The sequence below is a fragment of the Thunnus albacares genome, chromosome 16 (genome assembly GCF_914725855.1).
Source record: "Thunnus albacares chromosome 16, fThuAlb1.1, whole genome shotgun sequence".
NCBI classification, from domain to species: Eukaryota; Metazoa; Chordata; class Actinopteri; order Scombriformes; family Scombridae; genus Thunnus; species Thunnus albacares.
Window position 1 is genome coordinate 5,365,579 of NC_058121.1, and position 12,134 is coordinate 5,377,712.

Genomic DNA, 12,134 nt, shown 5'->3' on the forward strand with positions numbered 1-12,134 from the left:
ATTTTTAGACAAGTCAGTTGGCTGGTTACGTAACTTTGGTCTATCAGCAGTGAAATTAGTCACAATTTCCACCCGTAGTAGTGATGTAGTGAGTCAGTAGAATCGGAGGATAAATCAGAGATGCCCACTCTCCCCTTTTTCTCTATCTGTCTTATTTTGTAGCAACATAAAAAGCTGGTAAACACAACTTTCAGCAGCAATTCATTTAACAACCGAGCATCAGGAGAGGTCAAATCAGCTGGGATCTTCTTTTTTTTTGTTGATAGCTTGGATTGAGCTGCTTTGTCCTTCACAGGACCATTTTTGTAACCTCCCTGCTTCTTGTTTATCTACATTTCATTGCTCTGTTGCTCTCTCTATACACCCACAACCCTGCCCCCCCCTCCCCACCTTGCTCCTCTCCGCTCCTGGCAGGATGTGACATCATGGCGGTGAAGCCCCTGGAGCTGCTCCGTTCCTCTTTGAAGTCAGAATCGTTCTTAACTCGGAGCCTCATTAACATTAATGAAGGAGATGAAAATATTCTCATCTCATATCCCATTCTCCGTTCCTATTCTTGTCAGATCTGCATATTTTTCCTCAGTGTGTGTGTGTGTGTGTATGTGTGTACTTCTGCTCCATTAGAGACCTTTTAACAGGAAAGTACTGTCCACATATGTGTCTTTGATAGAAACAGAGAACAGGGTTGATGTAGTAAGTCTGTGAAGCCCAAGTATGATGTGATATGTTTGTGTAGGTTGCTGTCTTGAGCATGTAGTCATGCATGTACAGACGACTATCACTGGATTACTTTGTTACTGAAGAAATTGAAAAACGTGATTCTCAGGCAAGTTCTGGAGTTATAGTGAGCATTTTTTTTTCTTCTGTGATTTCTCAAGCAGATTTATGGATGTTGATTTCATAACCTGACAAACTTTAAGACAGACTGAATCTAAAAATATGTGTTATCGTGTCTGTGTGTTGAGATTTGACTGAGTTATGACTCACAGAAGGAGTTGGAGTTTTTTCCCCAGTTGATCTAATGCAACAGTGACGACGTGTCAGAGGCAGAACGTTCACTTCCCCTTAAGAGATTAAGCATATTTGATGAATTGTGTCGAGAGATCCGAGCCGTAGAGGTAAGACCAAGGCTCTTTAAGAGAAAGAAATGCCACTTTCTGCAGACATTCGGTAGATATTGGCAGAAAGTAGAGTTGTGCTGGCTCGGTAGGGAGAGAGAGGGAGGGAGAGAGAGAGCAGCTGAGTTGAGTTCAGTAGAAGGGTTAACAAGGAGATGAGGAGGGTCAACAGGACTGGATTACACCAGTCAAGTACTTAACGAGCGGAAATCCACATTTCACTTGTTTGTCTCTGACACAATTCCCCCCGAAAGAGCTGCAAAGACAAAGGGGCAACACGTAATGCACACAGCTGTTGAGGAATGTTAATAATGCCGCAATTAATGTAAATGGCAGATTATTGTACACTTTCTTTCCTCCGTAATGTATTCAATGTGTGTCCGAGGGAAACGAATGTCAAAGCAATTCTCCAGCGCCGATCGGACTGATCAGTTGAAAAAGCAACTGTGTCGTATCTGCTTCTCTCCACAGATGTGTCTTAAGGGGATTTTCTCTTTATGTCTCAGGTTGGGTTTTTGTTCTTTTTAGTCGTCACATTCTCTTTCCCTCTCCAGATCTCGGGATGGATTCCTCTGGCTTTTTAGCTCACAGCGGTTCCAAAGAAGTAGAGCGTCAGGAGGGCTTCAGCTGAATCACGCACACATATAACCGTCCTCCACACGCATGCAAACCACAAGTATATCCCCCCCCCCACACAAATAATGGTGCAGTCCAGAAACGTGCAAGCATATAAGATCCGTATACTTCCTGACACTGTGGTGAGAGTTTGTGACTAAAAACTACTGGAGGCGAAGGCTGCGGTCTCTCCTGTGGTCCGGAACTTCAATTTCTTTCGTAGTATGAGAACACTTTGACCAAACCGCAGTGACCACAATCAGCAAAACATGCAGCAATGCAATCATTATTTTTTAACCACTCAGATATGATTGTTTAAAGAGCCCTCTTTGATTGGCTGCATGCATCCAGAGCTGCCCAGTCCTCCGTCAGACTGGAGAGGAGCTTCTGGGATGTAACGTGGAACAGATTCAATCTGTAGTTAAGAAAATTTATTGATGTTTCCCTTTTACTTTCCAATCTGCAGGGTCACACATAAAACAGTATCTCTGGAACTTGGATTTCAGTGTGCAGTTCTGCTAAAAAAAATAAATAAATTATTGGTGGTTATTTGAATTATTTGAATTATTTATTAAAGGAGTCATTCAACATTTTTTGAAGTAGGCTTATGTGCTTTGTCGCCAAGAGACGAGAAGATCAACACCTTTATATTCAGTATGAAGCAGTCAGCAGCCTGTTGGCTTAGCTTAGCAACAGGAGGAAACAGCCGGTCTTGATCTGTCCAAAGGTAAAAAAAAAAAAAAAGAATCTGCCTACCAGCACCTCTAAAACTCCTGGAAGTCACTACACCCGGTCAAGAAACTGACAAATAGCCGTTTTTACATGATTTACACACTTTTTATATGTTTTTTTACGCTTCTGTTTTTGTTCCATAACATGTTATTTAGTGGGTTTTATGGGGGGATTGATTTGTCTTTGGAAAGAACCAGTCTAGCTGTCTCTCTATTTCCAGTCTTAATGCTAAGCTAGGCTAACCATACAGACATGAAAGTGGTATCAATCTTCTCATCCAGCTCTCACCAAGAATGTGAATAAGTATAGTTCCAAAAATGTCAAAACTATTCCTTTAAGCCAAATCCATATTTGCTCCAGACTTTCACATGTGAGGATTTGCTGCTTTAATGATTATTTATAGAATATTTGGGGTTTTTTGAGGTGTTGGTTGGACAAATCAAGCAATTAGAAGATGTCACCTTGGACTCTTTGAGGGGCATTTTTGACTACTTTCTGACATTTTGTAGACTTTTAATTGATTGAATCGATCAAAAACATCAAGTTGAAGTGAACTAGTTGAAGCCTTAGTTTACAGCTCAGCATGGTGGAAGCTTTCTACCTCTAGACTGTAGTTTTTGACAGTGGACAGGGAAATATGCGCAACTGTCAAACAGCAGAAACCATAGCAACAACATCAAATAACCCATTACATCTTCACATGAGTCCACCAGAAGAGTTTGACAAAACAAGCACAAGAACCACACTGCTGCACTACTTACACTGACTACAGCTGACACATCAAAGCCTCGGCGCAGTATTGCAGTTTTTTTTTTTTTTTTTTCAAACCGAGTGGTTTCTTCAGAGTGGTCGTGCTGTGCGCTTGATGGATTTACTTGTTTACCAAAATTACACTGGATCTGAATCTGCAGACCAGCCGGAAAAATCAGGGAAGTGAAGCTCTCGCCTCAACAACCACCAAAACTCATTTCACTATTTTCAGAAACTCTGTGTTCTTTTTTCATAAATATCAGCAGCCATGGAACTTATTGATATGTATACTGTACATATAGTGCACAAATGTGTGTGAGTTTACCCTCCACTACATGACTGCATATAAGCACCGCTCCTCTGAGCCTGTTGAAAAAATATGGATCTTAGTCGTTTTTCCTGTTTTAATGAAGATGTAAAGTTTAATAATTTGCCTGTAGAATATGTTAAAATCCGCAGCCAGAGCAGCAAGTCATGAATTAATTATCCTGACTTCAATTTCCTTCTGAGGCTGTGGTTCTGGAGGTAGAGGGGGGGTCGTCCGTGGTTCAATCCCCGGCTCTCTGGGCAAAATACTGAACCCCAAATTGCTCCTGATGGCTGTGACATCAGTGCGGGAATGTGTGTGTGTGTGTGTGAAAGGGTGAATGTTGGAATGTAATGTAAAGTGCTTTGAGTGGTTGATAAGACTAGAAAAGTGCTGTATAAAAGCATCCATTTATAATCTACCGTCGTCCTTTTCGGTTTGTTTCTACTCACACATGCAGCCAGTTAGTTAGACGCTGTAAACCGAGGTGTTAACTCTTGATGCAGGCTCTAAGACATTTGTGATTTTAAAAAAAAAACAAAAACAAAACAAAAGCGGAGATCGGATAGTAATGTAAGTTCACCAGCTGCCGTATAGTGTTAACACTGTTAGGCTTCTGTTGACATAATGGAGCACATTAGCAGAGATGTTAAAGTGTGTGTGTGTGTGTGTGTGTGTGTGAGAGAGAGAGAGAGCTATGTGTGGAGTTGTGCATATGGGTACACGCTGTTTGTGTGTGTGTGTACCGGAGAGTGCACACTTGTGAGTACACACAGAGGATAAATGTTTCAGAGATTTTGTTATTTTTACAGCAAGTCATTTCGAACGTGGAGTGTTAAGTAGCTCTGGCACGTGCAGCAGACTGTTTCCACACAGTTGTGCTCGTTACTGAGGACCCTCCTCCATTTTCATGTAGTTTCAACTTTTAAAATCACAAAGCGTGCGTCTCAGTGGAATCTATCTTTCCTCCCCTCATCGCTTCCTTCCTCTGACTCCTTTCACTTGTTTTTCACTCCTTTTTCTTCTCTCCAAGCCATTTTAGCCTGTCATTTCCTCCGCTTTTTTTACACTTCTCACGTCTCTCCTCCATCTCCATCTCCTGTCTGCTTGTGTTCGGGTTGTAAAGTGTCGCGTCGGCGCACAGAAATGTCTACCGCTGAAGTGCTCTCTTCTTCTCTGTTTCCCCCTCTTTGGTTCTCTGGTATTAGTAGCTGTAGTCATGTAATGAATAATTGACTCTTTCCCTCCCTGCAGTCTGTCACTTCCCTGCCCAGTGTTCACATAGGTGCACTCACACAAGAGGTGCAACTAATTATTAAAACGGTCTCACTGTTTCCTAAACCCCAAGATTGATTGATTGATTTTATTTATGAATCATCAGACACAAAAAACAAAAATCCAAGAAATAACATGTTGTGAAAACACTTATTTCCAACATGGTCCCCAGACGTTAAAAGGCAAAGAAACCTAAAGAAGCACAAGACACTCATCATAAAAACCAAGCAATACAGTTAAGAAATCCAAAAACACGTCATCACCATTCAAGAAATAAAAAATAACTCCCACATTAAAATACAAGGACAGCTAAAGTAACAATGTCATTGCAGCTGTCTAATTCCCAAGACTTGTCACCAAACTCATTATATAGTGACAAACACAAAATACAGCCAGCCATGAAGCAAATGTCACTATTTTTTTGGCCCAATATCTCAAATGAAATCCCTCTTTGTACTAGAATTATAGCGATGTCAGTGTGTAGACTGTGAAAAATGCCTGATGCAATGTTGCTTTGGTGCACCGAAGTTCCCTCAGGAACATGGAAGGATGTGTAGGGCTGTGGATTTATGAGGGTGAACTGCACTGGTTTTTTAGACGGGAAGTTGTTCAAACAGACTAATCACAGCCCTGATGACATTTGCTTGCAATCTAGGAAAGGCAATATATTTGTTAGTTAACACCAGAGCGCTGTGTTTGATTACCAATGTTATGTTATTTAACGTTTAACCATTTTACATGAGGCTGAGCTCACAGCACAAACAAATAAGAGTAACAATGCAGTTACATTAACAAAAACCAAATATCACAGTTTTACTTGTGTTGTTTCCTCTAGTGAAAGAAGAAAGCCACGGTGGTTTCCAGATGAATGGCCGTTTGACATTAATAGTGCCATTAAAATGAAGAAAAAAAAAAGACTGTGTTGGTCTGGTGGTGGCCTGTGATGTTTCAGGGGACACACTGATATATATTGTAGTAGAAGATTAATTGGTATTCATTTTGCAACGGGTCTTTTTGTGTAGCAGGGTCATACTGACCGGAGGAAAGATGTTGATGTGTCTTTTTAATTACAGCAGTAGTTCTGCCAGAGCAGCCTGTACTCCCACTTGGCTTGAGTGCATACCTGTTGTGTCATCATTGCACCTATAATTACGGTTCAGAACATCCATTAGGATATTATGAATTTTATGTGTTAGGTTTGAAAAGTCTTCTTCCAAAAGGAAAACCCACAAAATAATAAAAAAAGCAGGAGGAAGCACATGATTTGGGATCAGTAAAGCAAGCAGTGCATGTTTGACCATCCAGTCAGATTGTTTGGCTGAAGCTACTAGATGTAAAATGACATTTTTCTGTACTTGTGTCTCCTCTCCCTGCAGTGAACAGAGTATCTGCCAGGCGCGAGCCGCTGTCATGGTGTACGACGATGCCAATAAGAAGTGGGTCCCAGCCGGCGGCTCCACGGGCTTCAGCAGAGTCCACATCTACCACCACACAGGCAACAACGCTTTCCGCGTAGTGGGGCGCAAGATCCAAGATCATCAGGTCAGTGGATGAGAGGGGGCTGGAGGGGGGGGGGTTTCTAAAGACTAGGGGTGAAACGGTACGAACTGTTGGGTTCACTATGCTCGGTTTGGTAAGTGACTTCCTCAGTATGTATTTTTTTTCCTTGTAACCACCTCAGCCAACATCAGGTCAAAATTTAATGAAGGTACAGTAAACATTATACTTAGTAAGCATCAGCATGTTAGCATTGTCATTGTTAGCATGTTGTCATGCAAACATTAGCATTTTACTCAAAGCGCTTCCATGCCTTGATACAGCCTCACAGAGCTGCTAGCATGGCTGTTGACTCCTTCTCCTGTTTTTCAATTATAGTTCTTAACCAGTAATAATTGGAAAATACAAAATTAGAATTTTTCATCTGTAAATTGTTCGTCAGTTGTGCACATATAAGTGAATATGTGTGTAATTTGTCTGGTCAAATAATATATCACTTGACACGTCTAATACATAAACAACAATTGACAGACCTGAAAAGCTTTCTCAAGTTTAAGTTATGACTGACAACATGTTAAGTAGCTGGGAAGCACTTTGCAATCCTAACATTGAACCCTCTGAATATATGTGATATAAAATACAGTAATTAAAAAGTCCACTAGACCCATACAAGTTACCACCCATGTAGCAGACTGAACCCAGAACATGTTGAACATGGAGCACGTACAGTGTGAGGAGTTAGGGAGAAATAGTGTTGCACTCCAAACAAAGAGAGGTCTTCTAAGTTTATTAAAACTATTGGATATGAAAGGAGGATGGCAAAGCATATTGTTTCCAAATATGGTATATCAAAATATTCAGTTTCATGTATCCAGTGATGTCAACATATGACTACATGGTCAGAGAATCCTGTGGTGAGCACATGCAATGACTACACCACGTGATACCAGCTATTCAGCACCGTTCTACAAATATGCGTCAGATATTACAGATTGTCAAAGTCCTGCAAATAATTCATGTTAACATGCAAACTTGTTCAATCTAATTTACAACTTCCTACAGTTTAAAGTTGTCAGCAGCATCTAAGGATAAAATGAAAGAGCCAGAGCCAAAAAGAATAATAACCTTTCTGTGTTTGCCCCGTACTCTTTTTCAGTCACTTGCAGGAGTTTTGAGAGAAATGAGTGTATTTTCTTGCCATCTGCTTGTTAAAGTACACACACAGTGTTTCTCTTACATTCAGCGCTGGTACGTTTTGGAAAGGGAACTAACATGGAAATAAAAAAACTGGTAGAAGTGAGGTTACACACCAACATTCTTCAAAATCATACAGAAACAAACACTTACACACATAACTTGACCTTCCACTGAACCTTTTTCCTTGAGTCTTGAACTGTTTTCTTCTCGACTCCCCAGCTCCTGTAAATCTTGCCAATGTCAGCACATCCCACCGACTGCTAAGCTCTTATTCCCAGGAACACAAAAACAGCATACAGCAAAGCACGCCATACACACAGGAGCTTATATATGAACACGTGCACACGTACACAGCAAAATGCTGGAAGATGCAGGAAGAAGAGGCAGGAAGTAGCTGAGATGAGCTTGCGTGGCTCACAGGGTGAAGGCAAGTATAATCCTCTATTTATGTAGGAACATCTCAAGCAGGACTTACACACACTGTGTGTGTTCACAAGTGTATCAATATAAGAACTTAACCCAAAATAAAGCAAGCAGCTGTTGGAAGAAAAAGGATAATGAGTAGATGGGAGACCACCTGAGGATAAAGACCGTGTGTGTGTGTGTGTGTGTGTGTGTGTGTGTGTGTGTGTGTGTGTGTGTGTGTGTGTGTGTGTGTGTGTGTGTGTGTGTGTGTGTGTGTGATGACAGCATGTGAGTGATTCCCTCCTGTGGGGCAGTACACACTGCCTCAGCAATCCCACAATTCTCTCTGTTTTATTGTCTGAGTTTTCCTGTGAGGCTGCAGGGAGGGAGAAGAATAAGTCATGATGTTTCTTTCTCCTCAGTGCTCCTCTCCTTTAGTTTACTTCATTCTTAACTCCTCTGTCTTACCATAAATTCTCAAATAAAAGTTGATTTTTAATAACGGTCAAATAATAGCCAGCGGTGTGACTGCAACTCATAACCGCAACATCCCTGGTTCGATTCCAGCTTTTCATGTCCTACCATTCTCTCTTATGTTTCCTGTTTGTGTCTTCGTCGTCAATTTGTCCAGCAAAGGGGAAAAAATGTGAAAATAATATTTGGAAAAAGGAAAAGAAAGAGATATAGACAGGAAACAAGTGGAAAGACAAAGGTCCCCGGGCCAGATAAATATGATAGAAATGATAAAATGGTGGAAAAATATCCCTCACTCTAATAAACGTCTGTCTTAAGTAAAGTTCTGGCTCTTTCTGCTGTTGAGATAAAGACCCCAATCACTTTTTGAAAATTTGTGTCCTCCTTTTTCATGAAACCATGATATAGGACAAACAGAAATCACAAACACTGGAAGAAGTGTGATCTTTATAACCAATAATGGGATGGGGAGTCAGTGGCGGGACCGGCTGTGTTTATGTTAACATTTCACACTTACAGCTCCAGACTGATTGTTAGTTTGTGTGTTACTGCTTTCATAAGATACACATTCCCTCTATTTGTTTTATTCACTGCCATCTACAATAAGCATCTCGAGTTACACCATCGCAATTCCTTCTCACATTTAACGGCTGTTTGTTTTATTACCCAGTCCATCAACAATAAAAGAGCGCTTATGTGAATCATTTCCCGCCTGCCAGAGAGACATTATGATAATCACAGAAATTGACACTAGATTATTCCTCGCCAGGTTAAAATAAATTTCGCCCGTACTAGTGCTAGACTTTGTTTTCCATAAACCAGCGGATTGGTTACAGGTTTTAACGCTAGTCGAGCTGTTTATTAGCCAAAGCGATATTGTGCCTTCAGGAGAAAATATGACCTGTTTGAAGGCTTGTCTCAGCGCAGTTTAATCCCTCAGTTTCACCATGACGTTTCTGAAATCTTGACCAACCCAGTAAGATAAGCTTTCCCCCTGTTGGGGAATGTTTTGAATTCAGTCTCTTATTGGTTTGGACATGAGATGACACAGTGATTATGAGATTAAACCGCATTACACATCTTCTCAGGGTATTTCGGCTATATCAGATGAACACTGACAAAATCGTATGTGTGTGTTGTTCATCATCCCCACATTTCACGGTGCCAACTCCCCCCCCTCCCCCACTGATTATGACACAAATTAAGATCCTTCAATTAAAAACCACTTTTCATATTCTGTGTACGGACGATGGCAAGTCTGCTCTTGTCACAGTCCATCAGGTTCTGGGGTTCCTGCTTTGAGACCCACTTCTGTCTCAATAATTCACACAGGAGTAGCTTGAGGCGTTTCTGCTTGGCTGTGTGCCCAGAACAGTAAAAAACCCTGATGTTAGCATTGAAAGCACCTTAAACGCAGAGTGAGTGGATTGTAAAGACACTTTACAACCAGGTAAAAATGACCTTTTACCACCTAACAAGCTCCGGTGTCCCATTGTTTTCAGGTTGTGTTTAATTAGACTGGATTTTTTTTTTTTAGCGGAATAAGATAAAGTAGTATGTGAGATTGTCTGAATCATCTTTTGTGATCTTGGCAACTCCTGAGCTCCAGTTTTCCGAGTTAGTGTCGTGACTGAGAGTCTATGTGATGGATAGACCACATGAGACCACAATACTTTTGCCTCTTGTTTTTATGTCTGTATTTGTGTTGCTAAGCCATAAATCTCAGGTCAGCCTGGCAACATGCTGTCACATACACTTTTCCAAACCTGTTTCAGAGCGCTATTTTCTGTCAGTTTAAACTCCCAGCTGTTCAGAAACACAGCTGTAAAGGACTTGACAGCTGAGTGTACCGAGGTGTATTATAAACACTTCCTGATTGGCTGCAGTTGCTAGTTATCTCAACAATCACAATCACGTTTCCTTTTTTTCTCCCTCTTTTCTCTTGGTCATGGGCGTCTCCAGGTGGTGATAAACTGTGCCATTCCCAAGGGGCTGAAGTACAACCAGGCCACGCAGACCTTCCATCAGTGGCGTGATGCCCGACAGGTCTACGGCCTAAACTTTGGCAGCAAGGAGGACGCCAATGTATTTGCCAGTGCCATGATGCATGCCCTGGAGGTGCTCAACTCCCAGGACGCAGGTACACTGCTGTGTGCTGTATGTGCTGTTCCACAACCATGTAATACATTGTTTTCAGTCTGTCTCTTCATGGAGTAAACCCGTGGCTGCCAACCGAGGCAATGTCGACTTGTGATCTCTTGTCACAGATTGAGACAGCTAGTCAAACCGGTCTTTCCGTGGAAAACATTGCTCATTACATGATTCATTTCTTCATGCAGCATTAGAATTGGATTTCCTTGATAGGGAAGGAATATCGATTAAGGGTCTTGTACCAATTTTAATGTCAGTTGGAAGCAGTTCAAGCTCAAGTGGTCTGGAGAAAATCCTGCCAGTTGTACTCAATCTGCCTTTTTTTTCTTAATACCAAGACATGACATAAAGTGTACACATGTAGTTTTTTAAAAGTATTTTTAGGCATATTAAGTATTTATCAGACAGTATAGAGTAGTGAGCTGGAGAACTGGAAATGTCCAGAGCCAGTCTTGAACCAGGGAGAGTGCAGTTACATCAGCATCAAACCTATAGTTGATTTGTTCTGGTGGTTCAAATAAGTGGATTAGTTGGTAAATTTGTAGCTTTCCCCCTCAGTTCTGTTTCTTTTCGCATAGAAAAAAATGAAAAGCTACATGAGTGCTATTGATTTCACTAATCACTTTCCAGCATGCAAAGTGCACAGGACGCTCTCAATGGTGCAAGAGTAGAATTCCTCAGTATTTGAGAGGATACCCGGAATTTCCTCAAGCGTCTGAAGTGAAATACTCTCTGCCTTGCCTCGCTCACCACTGAGTCAGTATGCAGCACCCAGGTCAGGCACCCTGTGATGTGGACACCAAGGTACTTGAAGCTGTTCACCCTCTCCACCGAGGACCCATTGATATTAAGGGGGGCGTTGTTCCTTCCCTGCTTCTTCCCAAAGTCCGCTCTCAGCTCCTTAGTCTTGCTGATGTTCAGGAGTAGGTTGGTGTCCTTACACCAGCGGGTCAGGTCCTCTACTTCCTTCAGGTAGGCCTTTTCATTGTTATCTGTGATCAGGCCCACCACAGCTGTGTCTTCAGCAAACTTGATGATGGTATTGGAGTCGAAAATGGCTATACAGTTGTGTGTGTACAGGGACTATAGCACGGGGCTCAAAACGCAGCCATGGGCTGTTCCGGTGTTAAGGATGAGCAGGGTACAAGAGGTGTGTCCAGACCGTGGGGTCTGCCTGTTAGGAAGTTAAGGATACACATGCGGTGTTTAATCCCATGTTCTTGAGCTTTGTGACGAGCCTGGAGGGAACTATGGTGTTAAACACTGAGCTGTAGTCAATGAACAGCAATCTCATATGGTTCCCCTTCTTGTCCAGGTGAGATAGGGTGATGTGGAGGATGTGTGCTATGGCGTCTTCCATCGATTGGTTGAGACGATAAGCAAACTGTAATGGGTCCAGTGTGCTGGGTAGTGAGGAGCAGATGTAATCATTTACCAGCTGTTCAAAGCACTTCATCACTTGTTTCTTAGGCACAGGAATGATGGTGGACTTCTTGAAGCACATGGGTATGACAGACTGAGCCAGGGACAGGTTGAATATCATAGTGAACACCCTGAACACCATTTTGATTATCCTGCTGGCATATTATCTAGAATATCCAACTCTCCTAACA

At 41.8% G+C, this 12,134-nt stretch overlaps 1 protein-coding gene across 3 annotated transcripts in view; it reads left to right on the forward strand.

The window, feature by feature from the left end:
• The window catches only part of enah (ENAH actin regulator), a 130,666-nt gene that overhangs the window by 57,276 nt on the left and 61,256 nt on the right, over window positions 1-12,134 (forward strand). For all 3 annotated transcript variants that reach the window (XM_044329857.1, XM_044329858.1, XM_044329859.1), the window contains exons 2-3: window positions 6,174-6,339; window positions 10,333-10,510. In XM_044329857.1, the coding sequence (XP_044185792.1) occupies window positions 6,174-6,339; window positions 10,333-10,510 (344 nt within the window). The remainder of the gene's footprint in view (window positions 1-6,173; window positions 6,340-10,332; window positions 10,511-12,134) is intronic.